General features: G+C 32.1%; 2 protein-coding genes across 3 annotated transcripts; one reads left to right on the plus strand and one right to left on the minus strand.

Moving 5' to 3' along the window:
* The first annotated feature begins 387 nt into the window (after positions 1-387).
* On the plus strand, positions 388-1,626 carry LOC123206735 (myb-related protein 308-like). The gene is made up of 3 exons (XM_044623957.1): positions 388-647; positions 765-894; positions 997-1,626. Exons 1-3 carry the CDS (start codon positions 515-517, stop codon positions 1,493-1,495), a joined length of 762 nt encoding a protein of 253 aa, XP_044479892.1. The 5' UTR covers positions 388-514; the 3' UTR covers positions 1,496-1,626.
* Positions 1,627-9,186: 7,560 nt separating this feature from the next.
* Positions 9,187-20,158, minus strand: LOC123206733 (E3 ubiquitin-protein ligase CHFR-like). Of its 2 annotated transcripts, none has more exons than XM_044623955.1 (15): positions 19,998-20,158; positions 19,610-19,760; positions 18,732-18,829; positions 15,196-15,257; positions 15,009-15,100; positions 14,788-14,911; positions 13,810-13,896; positions 12,292-12,382; positions 11,866-11,973; positions 11,420-11,520; positions 10,595-10,660; positions 10,417-10,504; positions 10,070-10,130; positions 9,600-9,663; positions 9,187-9,480 (listed from the first exon to the last, which is right to left on the minus strand). In XM_044623955.1, exons 1-15 carry the CDS (start codon positions 20,056-20,058, stop codon positions 9,346-9,348), a joined length of 1,389 nt encoding a protein of 462 aa, XP_044479890.1. In that variant the 5' UTR covers positions 20,059-20,158; the 3' UTR covers positions 9,187-9,345. The 2 variants fall into 2 exon arrangements, with proteins under 2 accessions (XP_044479890.1, XP_044479889.1); XM_044623954.1 differs by having other exon boundaries at positions 12,289-12,382.
* Positions 20,159-21,288: the final 1,130 nt, after the last annotated feature.

Below are 21,288 nucleotides of genomic sequence, written 5' to 3' on the forward strand. Positions count from 1 at the left end.
AAATCTAGTTGAGGCCATTGTTTAATTGGATCTCTAAAGGGAACTACCATTTATAAAAAATAATTAAAATATTTTTGTTATAATTAAATTTACATTTTGTCGTAAATATAATTTCTAAAAAAGGGTAGTCCGACAATAACTCAAGGTAAATATAGTTGTGTTGCGAGAATGGAGGATTAAATGAGAAAGATGAAAAGGTGGTAATTAAATAAAAAATTAGGCGAGGTTAAAAATGCAAATAGAAGAAGAAGAGGGAAAAAAGGAAATATATGAAACTTCCTCATCTACAGGAAAAGTAGAGCTACCTACCAAATCCAGCACTAACTTAATTGGAACCACTCGTCTATCTCACCAACTCGGTCAAATTCCCTTTTGCTAAAATGAAATGAATTTAATCCCAAAGGGGCCCCGAGTCAATTGCCCCTTTCTTTTAAAGCTCTCCATTTATATTCTCCTCTCTTCAATTTCATCACCAAGAATTTCCTATTCTCCCTCTTCCTCTCTCGACTAAAACATGGGTAGATCTCCTTGCTGTGAGAAAGAACATACGAACAAAGGCGCATGGACTAAAGAAGAAGACGAGCGTCTCATCAGTTACATCAAACTTCATGGCGAAGGTTGCTGGAGATCTCTTCCTAAAGCTGCCGGTATATATATCATCTACATATGTCTTTTTCAAAATCCATATATATATATATACTCACTTGAGTTGAGGATTCATAATTAATTCTTTATTGATTTTCTTTTCTTTTCTTTGTCTGTAGGTTTACTTAGGTGCGGTAAGAGTTGCAGACTTCGATGGATAAATTACTTAAGACCTGATCTCAAAAGGGGGAATTTCACTGAAGAAGAAGACGAACTCATCATTAACCTCCATAGCTTACTTGGAAACAAGTATGTCAAATTTTACTTTTTTTTTTTTTTTGTTCTATTTCAATTTTAGGGTAAATTAATGAAGAATCATTTTATCGAATATTGGAATATATGCATTCTCAGGTGGTCTCTAATCGCTGCAAGATTGCCTGGAAGAACTGACAATGAGATCAAGAATTATTGGAACACTCACATAAAGAGAAAGCTTCATGGCCGAGGAATCGATCCTCAAACTCATCGCCCACTCATCACTTGTACACCTAACAAACCAACCGCCATTGATACACTTACTACAACTGCAAACGACAACGTCGGTTTTCAGATAAACATGCAAAAAACAAAGAAGCAACAACCGCCGGAGTTGAGTAACATAAATAATGAAAAAGAAGACTCAAATAGTAGCAGTGGCGTAACGACGGACGAAGTTTACCCAGAACTCAATCTGGAACTCTCCATAGGCCTTCCTGCACAACAGAAACGGATTATATCAAGTTCTTGTATCCAAGTAAATGACAAGTTTTCAAAAAGAAGGGTGTGTTTGTGTTGCAATCTAGGGTTTCAAAATAGCCAGGCGTGTAGCTGTAAGTCCATGGCAATGGCAACTACAAATAATTACACCTGAAAATAATCTTGAAATTTAGGCCAAACTTTTGGTGCTCACATGATAATCTGTGGTGGAAAACGAAAGAAAAGAGAATATGATTTATACAGTTGTAAGATTCCACAACTTATATAGAGAAATTTTGACAGAAATTCTTGTACTTGATGTGATGAGTTTGTTTAATTTTCATCTAATATTGGGTGGTATTTAGTTTGAGTGATTAATCCAGGCATAAGACAAAGTTATTTAAAAAATAAAAATAGAAGCTTTGTTAGGTTCTATTAAGTGGTCAAAATATTGATAAAACTTAGAATCTTAAATAGATGAGGAGAAATGAAAGCATATATAGAGTTAGGTTGTTAGGCAAATTGAATTGCCTTTTTCATGTACGAGTAGTGAGAAATTCAGACCTGTTTGTGCCAATCTCCATCAATTTTGTTGGTCCTCCAATCAAATATATATAAATATATCTTACCTAATATGCAAAAGGGTAGGAGCTGAATCATTTCATAATTTAATATTATTTAAGTGAACTGAATAATTGACTTGTTGAAACAAATATATATTTATAAATTCCATATGGAAAAAATTAATGATCCAAAACCAAGGGTATTAAAGATTGATTGGTTGGAGTTGGAGAAGATGTAATAAAACCTGGATCTGACCAAAAATAATAAATGAGGGATGTTGGTGAAGATAAGACGGGGTTGCAGTGGCGGTGGGTTCACGGTGATATCAGAAACACAACAACTCCTGTCTCTTCTCATCAATTCCTCCTCCTGCTCCTCCTCGCATTTATTCAACTCTTTCTTCTATAAACTATAATATATATTTTGGAATTCTTTCCTAAGGAGTAAGTCAGGATTAAGGTAGGAATTAATAATCCCTGAGATTTTAAAGAATCAAAACATTTCTTCAACCATTACATTTATTTTATTTCTTTTGTCTCAATGACAACATCTTATTCTTGTAATTGTTATAGAAAAGACATAAAAATTTCTCTTTCAGCTCGATCTACACTTTTTCCCAATACAATTCTTCAAAACATAAAATTAATAAAGGATTATTTTCTTTAAATAATACCTTAGAAATATCAAATAATTGTCTAACATCAATCAACTAATCTTTGATTATTTAATTTCCATTAATCGTCATGAAAAGAACAGAAAGAAATAATCAAAACATGCTTCAGAAATTTAAAAGAAGAAGAAGAGGATGATGGAAAAGAGTTTTATATTTTTATTAAAATTGTATTTAAAAAAGAATTGGTCGTGGAAACAACTAAAATAATAGACATGATATGGGAGAAGATATAAAATAAAATGCCTGCCTTTCTAGAAGGCCATCGCCAAAAAAACTCCCACCTAATTCTTTAGTTGTAATCTCCATTTGTCACCTTTTATAATCTAAGATGTGATTGTATCCTTTTCCAGCCTTTTATTTATGCTACTTCACTATATAGGTGGGATCATATTGAACTACCAACCTACATCCATGACCCACCTTCTTTCTGTCTTTTTTGAATACTCATCAACCCTTATCTCATTTTCTTCATTATATGATAAATTTATATATTGGTTTCCATCAAAAAAGTATATATTATACACACCTAATATTGGATTTGAACCTAACTGGTTTGAGTTCGATTGTTTACTCAATTTGATCAAATTTGAAATGACTAATTATAACTTGAGTTCAAGGTCACATCATAGTTTTAAGAATTTATCAAGTTTAAGCTCATATAATGAGACTTAAATTTGGCTTAAACTTGGTTTAAGCTTAACAAAAACAAATAATTTTTAATTTTAAAATATTATTTTTAAATTTTATTTGTTCTAATAGAAGAAAACAGTGAAAACAAAAAAAAAATAGGAAAGTTAGGCTTATTTATAGTAGGTCGGGTAAGTTATTGAAATTACAATCACCAAAGGTTTATTTATAGTAGTAGGTGGAGTTTTGGAATTACAAAAATCCCACATGTAAAAGATACACGTCACCAACCCTCTTCATCCTCTGTAAATAATTTTTCAACTCAGTTATTTTAATCCTCCATCTAGTGAGAATAATTTTAATAACTTTCTTTACTTATTATAAATAAACTTACTACTTTGCATTGTATAACAATTCAACTCAATTTTATGTTTTCTCTTTTATTTAAACACATAAATTTAAAAAAATAATAATAATTAATAAATAAATATTATTTTGCTACAATGTGAGTCAAGCTACAACTAATCTCTTTATATTGAGCTCAACTCCAAAAAAACTCATCCAATTTGAACCTAGGATTGAGTCAAGTTGAATTTGGACAAATCCAAACTTGAGTTTTCTTCGTCTCAAATCCACGTCTATATAACGCAGCCCTATCAAAAAAGGTTGTTAATAAGTTAATAATGTAAAAGAGTTGCACACACACATATGTATATATGAAGAATATTTTGACTAGAATTCAATTTTCTACTTTTGGTATAACTAGATGTTATTAAGGCAACAAAGGTGGTACGGGGTACTCATGTTAGTAATTTAGGTTTGACATAAAAATTGGTTTATGTTGACAACATTTTTAAGATTAAGCATTTAAACTAACGTATTACAAATCTTTGATGGGATTTAATTTGTATCTGCTGATGGTGAAATTTTCACAAACTAGAACTAACAAAATTAGAAGTGTAATTCTATGCAATCAATGTTGGGTTTTCACAGTCCAAATAATAATTAACATTGACAGTGGAATAAGGTGAACAATAAAAATTTTGGACTACAAAACCCTTATCCATAAGGTCTAGGGGTGATTGTACATATGAAAAGAGATTGGATTGTAATATATGTTTGTCAACTCTTTCAAACTTTAATCTATCCCGAATTTGTCTCGAACACTTCCACTACTCTCTACAATGTAGTTGGACTTCTACTAGTCCATACGAAGACAATCGCAAACATAAGACAATATGAATGATTGTTCAAGGCACATATGATTGCTAGATTACTAAGAATTGATGAATGAGTGGAAATTTTGAGACAATGTTTTCTCTCCAGGATGGGCAGCTTGGGTTTCAAAAACCGTAATGAATGATGATAAATGTCTTTATTTATTTATGAGACAAATCCTAACCATAATTCTACTCTTCATATAGTTAAGCCCATGGGCTATCCTAATTGCACTTTTAGTCGAATTCCTTTAATAAATATTAATAGGACCTTTAAATCTCTTTAATATTTATTTCTAAATATTAAGACATATTGTTAGAAATCTAAATTCACCATATTAGGTATATTCCGTATATCTTCAGGTGATTCACTTTATGTGCAATTATACTCAAATCTAACTTCCATAAATTGCATTCCAACCCCTAAACAATTGGATTATTATTGTTTGATCCCTAATATAATAATCTTATACACTTAGGTAAAACAATGAATAAGGTATCTATCTTGATATGATTGGAAATCACAGTGTTTAGATGTGATTTACCTTATGTGTAATAAATCTTTAACATTTCAATCATGACTATTTGCCCATTGTTATGTGTGACCCATAGGTACCTATCATATTGGCATTGAATAAAATTTGTGATTAATTCACAATTATTATTCCAGTTATTCAAAAACCATTAATAGCCTCCAACAAAAGATCATGACTACCCAATCGATAAAGAATTAGCAAAAGACTAATGTTTAACATTTTCAATGGTATTGTTATCGTACATTCAAATCCTCTTATTAACCAATATCTCGCTGAAGTTGAGATATATAAGTAATGTCTACCTCAATTCATCATCAACATGGTCATAAATTTTAATTCGTTGTCATACCAAATAATAGATTGAGATATTTGCCTTCATATTTGAAAATAATGAATCTTCTGTTGATCCACCATAACTTTGCTACACTTTTTGTCAAGCTAGCCACTATCGTTCTAACAGACTTTTAAAAAAAGCTATGTTGGGTTAGTGTCAAACTAGGCCAATTTATGCACAAGACGTTCTGCTGTTCTAAAGTCTTGGATCACATATACCACTATCCATTAAGAGGATATATTTCATAGATATTAGGATTATCATTTATATGGAATCCTCTAGGTGAGTTAGTCTAGTGGACTTGCTCCTAATATGCACCTATGTGTTATACTAGATTGACACATACAACCTCAACACTTGAAATTTATCGCTATCTTTTAGTAGAGTTACTCAACACTATAATAATCTTACCGTATTATCTATGTCATTGGTTAGGTAATACTGAGGCTACACAAGTTTTTAGACTAACCACTACATGTGCTCATAAGATCCTTGTGATCAAACATCTTGTTGATCCCTCATCACAGTTCTATCAATCTAAAAACATTTATCCAAGTATATGTGTAAACACATGCACTTATAGATAAAGACTAACATTTGAATATTCAAACATGACTCTTTATGGATTTATATTGAAGAAGAAGATTAGCTCTAAAACACCTACTCCAACAATTAATACTTGAAATAGTAAGATTTTTACAATGGTTTGGCTTCCTACTTATATGCTTATGTCCATTGTTATATTATTGATTTTTTCAAAAAAAAAAAAATCATACTAGTATAAGATAAAAAGATATCATCTCTTTGCTTCTAAAGAATCATATATTTATATGACTAGAAAAAGAGATGATTGTGTAATTACATAAAAAAATACACCCATATCCTAGTAACAATACAATGAATCTAGATGTCAGTGGAAAGTTGCAGTCATGTTATATCATAAAGATAGAAGATAATTTCTATCTAGTGAATGTGCGAGATAGAAATGAAACGTGATTAAGCAAATCATATAATTAATAAGATTCACTTTTCTTATTGTTTGTAGGTCAAAATGTACCTGCATTATGAGTTAACATGTGTGTTGATGACTTGTTTAGTTGCTATATGTTGCTCGCATGATTGGCCATTCAGGCTAGCTGGAGACTTCTTTAGTGCTACCCTCATGCAATTTTTCGAATGAGAAATTTGACCACACAACAACTATTTATTTTTGCCTTCACTTTTGTGAACAAGCCAGAATGGGTTGATTATTACGTAAGTCTATAAACCAATTTTACAAGCCATTAAACTGAAGTCAAGATTGTTAAACCAACAATTCAATGACCTCGAGTACTATTCTTAGTATTAGTATAGTGTATACTACATATCATCAATGCATAGACAAATGCATATAACTCTACTTGTGCCTCTAACTCAATCTACATTTGCTTTGGTGAACAAGTTTTATGGTTAGTTAGGTTAGACCCATCATTGTCGGCCATTCAATTTTTTCTCAATCAAAATGAACCCTTTATTTTGGCAAATAAGGCTAGAACAAACGTAAGCTTAATCAAGCCCATGGTGATAGAAGACTTGATTTGTTCAACTTAATATTTTTAATTGACGGGTTTTAGTTTTATTTTAGATCTCACCTTAATTAAGTTCATCGCATTATACGTATATATTTAAATGTGTTGGTACATGGCCTAACTCAACCGATTCCTTTGAGCAAAAAAAGATTAGTAAGATCAACCAAGGGGTCCTACTCTACTACACGTCATCTTCGGGTCTTTAAGAATGTTTTACTTTTCTTTGTCTCTTCTATTACATTATATAAAATATTACCTAATCTAAACATATCAATTATCATCTAATATAATAATTACATTAATGATAAGAGAAAACTTCGAGTTTCATTGGAAAGGAGTTAAGTAAGAAAAGAATTGCACAAGAAATATAAGAAAGGCCATACACATTGGCCCCATAATGTACGACCATACACTACCTTATTACATAACACTTAGGAGCATACACCTATGCACAGGCAGGTTGTCTTCTACCTAGGGCATGTATGACTGTACTGACATTTGATCTTACTATTCTAGCATTTTTCGACAATCAAACTCCATTCCTTACTAACAAAAATGTAAATGCCTACCCGAACAACATATTTATCACTTCAAAAATACTAGTATTAGACTATTTCCGATCAAATCATGCATCCAATTCTCATGCTCATCTTAGATGCTTTCAACGAATGTTTATAGATCATTACACAAGCATATATTTGCTTTGTTAAAATCATATACAATTTACCGCACTCATTCATAACAATATCAATCCAATTTATCATGTTAAATACCAAATCCCAGATCAACCCCAATACCAATAATGGAGTCTTTTCTTCAAACTCTTTTCTTATTGTGGTGCTTCTTCTTCTAATTAGATTTGATTAATCTCAATAACAATAATAGAATCTTCAACATCAATTTCATCGTGAAGTTTTTTTTTTAATCTCTTGAAATAATTGGATATTATAGCAGTCCAAATAATAAAGGTATTAGGGAAATAAAATCGAAACAAATGATGTACCTACTTCCAAACTTGATTCGGGAAAAAATAAAAAAAAGAGCATTAGAAACAATTTCATAAAATACGCAAAAGGAAAAAACAATCTTAAGCATAGTCAATCATGTAAAAACTTTAACCAAAAAAATTAGAAATGGTAATGCTAGCTTTCAGAAATCGTAAATAGTTGATAGAGATGGTAGCTCGGAAATCGCACTGGCAAGGCAACCGGGCAAATCGCAAATCACAGTTTTCATCTTTTAAAGGATGTGCCTTAATGAAATATTGATTGTGGAAGTAAACTTAAAAAGGAAGCAAGTTGTTGCGACATAAAAGTAGTCGAGTGTAGGCCTGGGCAACCCTTAAATGGGCTGGTTTCTCCCGTGCTTCCAAAGCCCATATGGATAAAGAAGATGATGGAATGATTTTTGTTATCATGATCACTAAAGTTAATATGGTTAGCATTACATTCTACAACCATTAAACACAGGAAAATAAAAATTTGTTTCGTTATTATGCCTCAATGGAAGAAAGAGGAGAAAATGTCTATCTTTATGAATTTCTGGTTGTGCCAATACTAGGCATAGTGAATGTTTTCGTAAAACTTAACGCCAAGAAAATCATCTCACTAAATAATGCAGTTCATAATCGAACTGACATACTAGATTATTTCCCACCATTGTCGTTGTTGTTATGTCACAGCCCTATACTGTCTTACCAGTTGCTGTTCACATCTCCTTTTGTCTCTCTCTCGCTCTCCGATGCTGTGCATGAGTATGTGTGCAAAGAAGTTGAGGCTACGAGTGGTAGTATGGAGGTTGACAATCGTATTGATGGGGCAATAAGTTACGCAATCCAGAACCAAGTGAAAGAATTATATCGACGCCTTCTACAAACCAACAACTATAACGATTTATACAACAAATTGCTAGTGTTTTTGTTTTTATGTGGATTAAATCAAGGTTTTGAAAGCTAAAAGGGTTCAATATGGAGACACTAGATCTCCAAAAGTTAAGTTTCCTTGTACTGAAGAATTGAGTCTCATAAGCCCTGGTAGGTTGAATAATTTGAGGGTTTTCCGCGAGTATTGTCGATGAGTTATGTAGATACAAAATATCGGTGTGGAAATGATTTTGTCATGTATCATTTTAATATTATAATAAAAATATTTTTATCTTTTTCTTATTTTTTAACATATAATAAATTTACCAACAAAAAAAAAAAAGACCCTTTCGAAAATCGACTTTAAGGATGATATCTTGTCATTTTAATATAAAATAGGTCATTCTCCCTTATTTGAAAAATTGAAAGTGGAAGCTAAAATTTCTATTCTAATTCATAAAGACAATACATGTCATTGGGCCTAAATTTTCTAAAAAGTTGTTGCTTTCATATCATTGAGAATTTGTCCAAATGGCAAGCTTATAATGAGTGAAAGCGAATTCACTGTACTTGCAATAATTCAGTTTTTGCTTTTGCTACTAAAAATAGAATATATTCTCAAGAGTAAGTTGAAGTTGATACATACTATGTCATATTAGAGCCCCTAGTTGGACGACAAACATGATTTCTTTTGCGCGCATGAACTTCATTGTGGTGCTGTGTCCGACATGCATATCCATACCAGCAATCTTCTCTTTGCCTTGCATCCGCGGGTAGATGCTGTATGTGTATGTAACAACAGCATTAATATCCATGCCATTCCATTTACTGAATCAATACTAATACAAGAATGTCCTGATGCTTCATGTTGAGATAAAGATAGAGATAGAGATACTTACGTCTTTGGGCATTGTAATCCTGAACCAGTACAGCAGAAATGAAACCAATTTATCGTAGCACTCACTGCACAAAATATACAAAGAATCATAAATCACCATCAGCAGCAACAAAACCTACATCTTCCAGCATATGAATGCAACAGAATGCTATCTGATGAAACATACAACCAAATTATGACAAGCACCTACTTCTTCCTCTTCTTCCTCGATATGGTATTTACCATACACCCCAGTGCAAAACCAAATTAAATTGGATATTAAACAAAGTATCTATTAAAAAGTGAGACATCTATGTAAATTAAGATGACCAGTCAGTAGCACTTTTGAATGAGTTACCAAACCCACTATTTCCCATCATTATCAATTAAATCTTTTCCTATAGTTCCATAAAAATTTCAATCTCTTTGATACAAGTATTGAAGAACCAACTTTGATTTACCTACAGAAAGTTCATAAACAACAACACTTACTTGCAAATATGAGTCCCAGCAGTTATTGTTTCTGCATGATTCAGAAGCAGCCTACTTCGATCTGCAAAGAATTAAGCAAGTAAATTTGACAACTTATTTGCAAAGTCAAACTATTGTTAGAATTTGACACAAACAAATCATGGCTTTTGATTAAATGTGATCACACGGTTAAGAAGTTAGTTTAAAAAAAAAACAACTACCTCCAACATCTAATTCAAGTATATTAGATTTATTGGATAAATCACACAAATTTTGTCACAAATTTGTGTTACAATTCTGTTTGAATAATCTAAACCCTTAGTTGGGTTAACAATCTATCAACAACAGAAGATTTATCATCGACTTACCAATTTCTCTATTGTTCAACTTTACAATCCAATCAGATATAACATTCTGCAATGTTGTCCCAGTTTCTCTAATACACCTCTCTGTGATCTAAAAAAGCCACTAGGATGACAGTTAATCTCAACTGTAATAAAACAAAGTTCCAATATATCCAATATTTTGTCCAGAAAAATTCCATACATCTTGCTCATGCCGATTCATTTCATGTGCAGTGAACGGAATCCTAGGGAGAGTACGTTCTGAGATCTGCAAATAAGAAATATAACTAAATTTCAACATCACCCAAACTTGATAGACATTCCAGCCAGCACTAGCATGATGATCTCATACAAGGTCTTCTTAAGGCAAGGATAACCATACTTACCATCTATCAGTAGCCTACAACCTAAAATCAGAAACATGTATAATCTATGAGAAGAGTCTTAAGAACAGAAACAAATCAGCAACAGCAGTCTTGCTTCAAATTTCTAAAAGACCCCAACCATGTAAAAATCTATGGTTCCTTTAACACCAAATGCTCCATAACAACAAAAAAGGCAGCATTCTCCAAGCCACAACACTCCTATAGAAGAGCATCTATAGGAGCGCACTTGCAATCTAACACCAGAAATTGGTGATCAAATACTCCCCAACCCTTTTACACAATAACTGCCATTATTTATTTATTATTATTGATTTTTTTTTTTGAAAAAGAAAACAAAAATAAAACAGATCGAGAGATTTGGCAGAAGAAAATAAGTGTATAGTGCCGGTGGGCAGAGAAATGAATATATTAATCATTTCCCTACTCTATTTAAAACAGAGCGTAGCAATCTCCTGGGAGGAAGCTTGCATCATGTTTGAAAATTTTAGGAATGAACAAATGAATGTAGCAAGAGTAAAAACATGGGCATCCATGATACCTCTGTTTATTCTGTCAGACAGTAGTTATACAAGATTTTATCCTAAAAATAATAATCTCACTAAAAATTAATGAAATAAATTCACACAGTAGGAAGCCCATACAGGTTTGAAAGTACTGTGACTGCACATATGGTGGATGTCACTTCGATTAACCATTTGAGCCTGCCAATAAGCACCACAAAATGCTCTATCACATCCAACACCTACAAGAGAGGTTGAAAATGAAAAAGTGTTTCGTGTCTACTATACATTAATAAAGAAATAAAAGATAATAGGCTCAATTTTCCATATCAATTGTGCTTGTTCAATCAATGCTCCACTTTAGGACTAAGCCTAAACTTTGAAAAATTCATTCCACTCATATATTAAAAGTGGTACAAATGAGTTTGAACTTTTACCCAATCATGCACCACCAGGAAATAAAATAATGACTTGAAAGGGAACTACTGCAATTACCAACCTCAACCTGCTTTCAAGGATTTTACATCTCAAAAATATAAAAATTAGAAAGACAGGTACACAAACAACGCACAGAAATTGTGACTTACAGTGTTGCGGCACATGAATATCGGTTCTGAAAGGCATCATTCCTCCACAGGCATGACATTGCAAATGAACTGTGTTTGGGTTGCAGCGGAACCCGCTAACTTCAATACCTGAAAGTTGTCATTGAACTAGTTATATATAAAATTTGGCCAAATAAATAACATTATAAATTCAGAAGGAAAAGATATACGTTTCAGCATACAAGAGCACTGCTCTATATATATATGGCATATTAATAACGTGAAAGGTTGCATATGATAATAAAGACTTGCAAACATGATGGTCTGAAATATTACTGTAACAATAAAAGTGAAAATGAAAGAGCAACTTGGGCAGCTGGCCAGAAGAATGAAACTGTGTGCATGACAAAATGCATTAATTAGAAGGATATGATGTCAATACAGAGCAGATGCAACATCTATTACCACATTGAGGGCATGGAAGCTCCCTGCTATCATTTTCATCTTCGTGTGGTGAATGTGCCCTCTTCCGTTGCAGTTTCTTTCCACTCTCAATAACCTAGCATACATTGCAAGTGCTACCATTAATCTCATTGAAACGTGAAGAAAAGATTCAGAAAAAAAAAAAAAAAAAGATGCAAGTCAAGTAAACTTCCTATTTAAAGATACATAAAAAGATCAACAAAACTAAAATCATGTGAAATCTATTTAAGATGAGAAGCATAAGTAGCAAACCATTCATGTGTTAAATAGCCATGCTAATTGAAAGTTTAGCATTATGTTACTGTCAAGGAAATATCCACATTACCCTATACAGGATGCTGCCTTACTGAGATAATCGGTATGGGATGGTATTCAATTAATAAACTGAGATAAAAATCAAAATGCCAAAAGAGTGGCCTGTTCCCCCTCCCCCTCTCAAATATATATATATATATATATATATATATATAAAATAATCCTAAAACCATCAAACCTCTGTATAAAAATCTAAAAGGTACTTCCAAACTTCCATGACAACTATCAAATCAAAATCCAACATTTTACGAAGATACAACCTATGTGATTGCCTAAATAATTAACTATTTGGAAGGCATGCTAGCATATGAAGAGCTTTTCCAGGAAATAATTGCCTCTAACATCTCACATTAAAGCTTTGATAGAGCTTTAAATGCCAATCTAAGTGAAGCAGGAGCTTTCTCAAGTTCTAAATAATTATAATTGGATTAAAGAGGTCAAGTGAAGCTTAGCTGGTGACCCACATCATGATTGGATTGACTTGCTAGCTACGATCTAACAAGCTTAAGCTTTTGTAAGCTTGACCTTGCAATTTAAAATTTCAGTTTTGATTGAAAACTCAGTCACCTAAAATTGATATCTTCAGATCGTTTGCATACTATTTTTACATTGATCAACGTATTAAAACAAACACAAAAGTGTTGCTTGGCTCAAGCTTGAATCAATGATGCAGTAAAAGGGTAGAATTCAATGAATAGTTGATTTTGGGAAAAGCTAGGAAATTGGAATTGGAAGAAAAGAACTCATTGATTCTCAAAAAATTACCAAGAATTGTTACAAAACTCACACCAGGTGTTTACATCATACCAAATCAAATAATCGCAACCTTTCCCATCCAGGCTACACTGGAGTAAACTAAGACAGATATACGCAAATATACACAGCAGAATAGCAATGTCTTATGATTCAATACAGCTATAAAGCAATTAAAAAAAGAGAAGCATCTGCTATATCCAATCGGCATCAGCAGTGCACTCTTACACTATCATTCAGGCCAGAATGAAAAAGGATAATGCGGTGAACTACAAATTTTATTACTTCAACAACCATATTCTATATATGTATATAAATTACAGGCATGTGACTACAAGACCGAAACTTGAAGGATGGTCATGTCATGTCCAACAGCAAGACCTAAAATAGGTTCCAGTGTGCTTGCAAATGAATCCAAAAAGAGAAATTACTTACAAGATATGATTTTACTGATGCATAGGAATCCAGAAGAGCAACTTCTTCATCAGAACGCTTTAGTGAGGAATCAGCATCGAGTATACACTAGAAAAATTGTACAGGAATCAGAATAAGATTTGAGACAAAATTAATATACAGAATCATACCACAGGAAACAATGAGTCTCTAAAACCATCAATACATAAACATCAAAAGAAGAGTGCCTGAAAAAGTGAATCAAAATTGCCTCCATTTTAAAAAACAACATTCATGAATATATTACATTTAATCTCATTATATGACAATATCCATTGACAACCATGAAGAAAAAGGTCAGTACATCAAGGCTTATACAAATTTAATTTCAATTTGTATGGATATTGTCACAGAAGCAGTACTGCATATAGAAATTATAATGCCATGTGCTCTATCTCCACCGCTGTGTTGGCTTGCTATTATGGAATTTTCCTTATTCTAAACTATATTGGGCAGGGAGTTCCAAGTTCCCTTGTGTATTTGTTAGTTGAGAAACATAGTACTTTAGGGAGGAGAATAGAGCTTCCGTTCTTAGAACCATGCAAGAATGACTACTTTTGGGTAGTTTTCTTAGAAAGCAACAAAAGATTTATAGACCAAATGGAAGAAAACATTATCCCTGTAATTTCAATTGTGGGCTTCTCTTTGGTGTCCGCTAGGGAAATTCCTCTCTTTTGTTTAATTGAGATAGGGCAGACAGTGGAGATCGTTTTGGTTTTTATCTTTTTTCAATTGCCGGGCTCTTTTAGAATTCCCACTTTTGTTATAGAATTTCTTCAGCCAGCTTGCAAGAATTTCTGTTTTTTCTAGAAGTCTGTCTTTTGTTTCATAAGTTTTCTTTATTTAAAAAAAAAAAATCACTTTCTTATCTGAAAGGACATGAAAAAACCACAGATGCTCATACAAAATCTTTCCAACAAATTCATAAGCTGCGTGGTAATGGAGAATTTAATTTACTACCTCCTCAACATTACGCAAATAATGGTTTCTCCCAACAAATTGTACAATCGCTCTACAATGGGGGCAGAGCACAGTTGCACGTTTATCCTGTGATCTCCTTAACCACTCAGAGAAGCATCCATTGCTAAAAACAAATATATAAAAAGGACAGCTAGATATAAAATCAGCAAATTGAAATTAGAAGTTATAATGGGCAGAAGATAAATATATAAATAACTGACCAAAAATTATGGAGGCAAGGGGCAACTGTAACAACATCATGCCAAACATTTAAACAGATGCAACATTTTGCATGCTGAACATCTATGGAAATCTGGAAAAACCAAACAAAGAGACAAACTATATGAGTAGCATAACTATACATGCAACGGCATCTTCAAAATGAACACTCCATTCATAATTACCTACCTTTAACTGCTGCTTGCAGGACTCTTGTCGTGGCATTACTTTAAATCTATAACTCAAGTATCCTGGAGGCATCAAAAGAATACACATTATAGACCAAATTGTACAATGCAAAAAATTATAAAGAACAACACAAACTGTTAAAAACTATATTATAAAAGAAGAATAACAATTATAAGAAAAAGAGAAATCGAAGCTAACATACCCTTTCAAGAAGATAGTAAACGTTTTAATTTCAATAACTATCAGGAAAAAGTCTAAAAATTCATAAACTAACAAAAAAATTAATAAGTTTTTCCAAATTTTAGGTAAAAAATTGATCCTAAGCTACAAATACAGAATTCCAAGAATCTTAACAAAAGAAATATATATATATATATATAGGAAGTAGACACAGCACACAATCCCATCAAAAAGAAAAAAAATTAAAGCCTAATATTCTAATTGGATTGGAAATCAAATTAGTAATTTTATTCTAATATAGACAACTATCTTATTTACACAAATACTCAAAATATTTTGTCAATATTTCCTAATGAATACCTAAAATTTCTACACTCCCCCTCAAGTTGGGATGTATATGTTGATCATTCCCAGCTTATCTACCAAATCTTTGAAACTCAGTCAATGAAAGTTCTTAGTTAAGATATTTATTGTCTGCTCTCTGGTAGGAAAATAAGTCAAACATACACTTTCATTATCGATCTTTTCCTCAATGACGTGGCGATCAACTCCCACATGCTTTGTACGATCATGAGGAACTAGATTATGTGTTATGCTCACAACAACCTTGTCATCACAATATATTTCATGGGGGAGTTACTACAATTTTTTAGTTCACTTAGTAACCTCCTTAGCCATATTCCTTCACATACACCATGAACCAACACACGAAACTCAACTTCTGCATTGCCTCAAGCAACCACTGAATGTTTCTTGCTTCTCCATGTCACTAGATTACCCCCAAAGAAAAGTACAATATCTTGACATGGGTCTTCTACCTACAGTGAAACTGCCCAATTAGAGTTTGTGTAGACTTCTACCATTTTGTAATCACATTTTTTGAAAATAAAAAAAGTCCCTTCCCAGGGATGCCTTTTAAATACCTCATAATTATGTATACAACTTCAAAATGTTTCTACTTGGATGCATGCATAAACTAGCTTACAAAACTTACCACAAAAGCAATGTCTAGTCTTGTGTGAGATTAGTAGATCAATTTTCCCACTAATCATTGGTACCACTCTCAGTCAACTTCCTTACCTTTCTCAATAACTAATTTGACATTTTGCTCCATAAGGGTCTAAACATGTTTGCATCCCAATATACCTATTTCTTGAAGTAAAACAAGTACATACTTCCTTTGTATAATATAGTGATCCCATTTTTGCTTTGAGCTACCTCCATTCCAAGAAAGTACCTTAGAGTTCCAAGATCTTCAAGCTCAAATTCTTGTTCTTCTACAATATAATTTTCAAAGTATCTAGTTCTTCATGATTGTCTTTTGTGAAATCGATGTTGTCCGCATATATTATTAAAATAGACACTTTGCCATCTTCAAAGTGCTTGTAGAAAAGTGTGATCGGGTTAGGCTCATGTAAATCCTCTTTTTTTGACAGCCAAAGTAAAGTTCTCAAAGCATTCTGCTAGGATTGGGACACTTCTCCTCAATTCGCAAAGTAGTTTTATTACAAAAAAGGTTGTTTGGGTTTCAAAAGGGGGGAGGAAAAAAAATAGGGTTTTGTTATTTAGCCAACCAACTTTGGTTGATTGTAAAAGGTTTCCAGCACCTTGAACGGCCAGAAAATGGGACACCCTGGACTCCTCGAATTGTCCGGATTATTTTTGTAGCCCTTTAATTAATAAAATTATTTTATTTTATTGTATTTTATTTTCTGTTTTTGTTGAATAAGGGTTGGGTTTCTAACACATTCTCTTGGTGATTGTTTTACACCACAGATAAATAAATTCAATCTTCAAAACCAGGGGTTTGCTCCATGTAAAACTTTTCATGTAAATCACCATTTAGGCAAGCTTTTCTACACCTACTTGTTGTAAAGGTCAATTAAGGTTGGATGTTAATGATGGGAGAACCATTACAATATTTAGTTTAGCCACTGCTACAAATGTCTCCTAGTAGTCTGTACCATAGGTTTGAGTACAAACTATGGCAACAAATCTTGCCTTGTACCTGTTGATAATCCTATCTACATTATACTTCACAGCAAAAATCCACTTGAACCCTACAGTTCTCTTTCCCTTGAGTAGCTTTAAAATTTCCCAAGTATCGTTTCTTCCTAGAGCACCCATTTCTTCTTGGACTATTAATCTCCATGTGGGATTGACAAGTGTTTGTATGCTCTTTTGTATCTTTGTTTCTGACAATGAAATAATAGATGCTTGAGATTCAAGCGACAATCTTTCATAGGAAAAAAACCCTTGATATAGGATGTTGGATAAATGACTTATTCCTTTTCTAAAAACAATAGGGAGGTCCAGTTGACCTTGGGACAATACATCACCATCTTTTTTGAAATGTTCATGTTCAATGGGAGGCTCAACATCAGGATTAAGATTCCCTAATTTATACCTATATATTATGTTACTATAATAATGAATATTCTGTCAATATTTCCTATTGAATACCTAAGATTTCTACATATACAAATAATTCCAACGGCGCTTAACTACCAATCAACATAAGGAGGGGATAGAATGAATGAAAAGAAGAGAAATTCACAACATTAGCCTGAAACTTCAACTACAATAAATATGCTAGGGTATGAGAAATCATGCCACTTTGATACAACCAAAAAATAATATGACTACTAAGCTCAAAATTCAAACTAAATAGAGATCTATTATAAGTAGCATTTTACCAGAAAAAAAATAGCTTCTAAACTTGCATTAGGCATCAAGTCACAGCTTGGGGCTTCCATTGAAATATTCACTTTCACCCCCACAATTTGTTCACAATTCCAAAGTGCCTAGCATTTAATTTTAGAGTATTTATGAAATCAAAATGAGGTAAACCTTTACATAGATATGCAGTGAAAATGTCTTTCCGCTTTTTATGAAGTGAGAAAACGATTCCGTTTCAATTATCTAAAAAGAATTTCCAAACCTCTTCTTCTATGATTAAAAAGGATGCTGTGTATGTATGCATGCTTTCTTATTTACTTGATATCTATAATGCTCTCTTTGGTTAAATTCGTTAGTTCAAGATTATATAAATTCTCCTTACATTACATTGTACTTTTCCTCAACATGCAATATTTTTTTCTCATCAAAAGACTAATAATCATACAATAAATGTTTTGTACCAACCAATCTCATAATACTGTAAATGCTTGTACTAAACAATTTTTTAATATTTCAAAGAGAAACAGAAAAAAGTACAAACACAATGAAGCTTTGAAATATTCTAAGATTTAACACACAAGAATTTAAACAAGACTGCAAATATAAATATAAAAAATATATATATTTATTTTAAGTATTAAATAAAATTTAAGATATTATAGAGAATTAATACTTACCTACTCTATCAGGGGCAGGAATGATTTCAGATCCACTGCTGATGTCAACAACCTCTCCATTTTGCACAACAGCCTCGTCAACAAGTATTGCATTTGAACTATATCAAAATCCCCCATCCAAATACAAAGTTTATCACTTATGCATAGCCAATATATCACAAAAACATAAGATATTTTTTCCTATACTTTTCTCATCATTCATCTATTTATTTAATTTTAATTAGTTAATAAACAATTTTTTTTTGCACATTCTTTGCTTGTTGGTTTTCACTAATAACATGACTTCCACCTCCCCCCAACTTATTTTCCTTGCTAAATTACTAAACCTTGCTTCCTCAACAAATACAAATCTAGATGTCCTCATAAAATTTTTTAAAAATTAATTAAAAAAAAAACACTATATTGACAATAACCATGTTACAGAGTCAACTGGTTTAGGTTCAGGCTTCATATTTGAATTGGAAACTAATCATACCATCCATGTTAAAAAAAGTCCATTACTTTAATCTATTTGCTTATTTCTTTCTCGTTTTTAGTCCTAAATACAACCATAGAACCGCTAAATTCAACATATAAAACACAGGGACATGACCATGAATATATCGAAATTCAAAGTGATTTGACCAGTTGAGAATACCTATCTTTAAACCTAACCCCCATCAATATGTCTCTTGCAACGCCACTCCTCTAGAAAGCATTAAATTCAATAATTTATATATATATATATATATATATATATATATATATATATATATATAAACACACACTAGTTAGGGAACATATTTATATATATAGGGTAATTCTCAGCTCATCAGTTATCCTCTTAGTTTTGAATTGACTACTGAAGAGAGATGAATAAAAAAAAAAATGCAAAATACCTCTTATTTTGCAATGTGGCAGAAGGGTGATCAGAATTTCTTGTTATTTTACACCATTCATGCTTGTCTGGAGAAGAAGATAAAATCTCTGAGCGTATGACCGCCTCTTCTGAACTTATTTCAACATCACAGTATCTGGAATCAGATGGTACTGCAATCCCAAGAAACAAAATTTAACTATCACATTCATTGTCAACATTTTCTGAACAAAATTATTTTTATAAAAAGTCCAAAACACTTCATAAAAATGCAATATAGAAATGAAACCCATTTGCCAAAAAGGATAAAGAAAAGCAAAAGAAGAAAAGTCTGAAACTTTGTTGCTTCTTTGAGTTTAATTTCAGAATAACATAAAAGACTAAACAATGGAAGGGAAAGAAATAAATACCAAGCTTTGCCCATATATTTTGGGAGAGTTTTGGGGAAGAAGATTCACCAACTTCAGCCATAAGACCCCTTGTGCTAGTTTAAAGGCAGAGTGGAATCGTCTATTTATACTGAACAGAATGTGAAAGCGTGCTTTGGAAGAGTGAAGACCCCTTCTTGTTTTGCAGTTGGCACCGCTCTTCTTAGAAATTGGGCCAACAAAAGAATTTCCACCCAAGGTTTGGTGAAATTTTAAAGTCACACCATTAACTTTTAAAAATTCAAATATATACCATTATGTTAAAATTTATTATTACAATTAAGGGTAAAAATGTTATTAAACTAAAGATATTAAAAACACTAACATTTATCATATTTTCCACTCTAGATTTACAAATTTAACAAAAGTTTGAAAAGTGCTCTTTTTTTCCTAGGATTTTTTATCCTTCTCTCCAATAACCACCATTTTTATCGTCGAAAATCGAAAGACAACAAAGTGTTCCCTTAGGTGGGGCAATTGACTACTGTTCGGTCTATTCCCTTAGGTTTTTATTAGAAGACGACAAAGCGTTATCTTTATCTCTTTAACTAGATAAAGATGATTCATTTTTTGTCAAACAAAGGCAATTTGTTCGATCGAAGATTGACATCTCTAGAATAAGTCTGAAGTCAATCTTTGATCAGACAAAGATGACGCTTCATCATCTTTTGGCATGTTTCATCATCTTCTAATTTTTGGCAGCGAGAAAGATGGGCACCGAAAAGAAGGAAAAAAACATAGAAAAAAATTATCACTTTTCAAACTTTGGATGAAAAAAATTGTTAGATTTATAAACCTAAGAGAAGAAATATGATAAATTTTTAGTTTTTTAAATAGTTTTAACAAAATAATATTTTTACCCTTATTATAACAATAAATTTTAATAGAATGGTGAATATTTAAATTTTAAAAAATTGACTGATATAAATTTAAAATTTCACCAAACTTTGGATAGGAATAAGTCATTTGGCATATTACCTATTATCCGTGTTCTCAAACCAAGATTGTACCAAACCAATCGAATAGATTCGATCAATATTTAAATACACTTAGCCATATATTATATTGACATTAAGTTAATTGTGATTCAGAGCCTAAGGGTTATTTTCACAAACCCTTCATATGTTTGCCATTTTTGACACACCCAAGAGAGAAAAATTTAATTGCTGGTAACCCCAAAGTTAACCGTTTTGTTAAGTTACCAATCTCATGGGCAACTTGGTTTAAAGCCCTGTCTTTATTTTTTTCACGTTATGTTTGTGTGTATTATAAT

This window comes from Mangifera indica, unplaced genomic scaffold, assembly GCF_011075055.1.
Source record: "Mangifera indica cultivar Alphonso unplaced genomic scaffold, CATAS_Mindica_2.1 Un_0047, whole genome shotgun sequence".
NCBI classification, from domain to species: domain Eukaryota; kingdom Viridiplantae; phylum Streptophyta; class Magnoliopsida; order Sapindales; family Anacardiaceae; genus Mangifera; species Mangifera indica.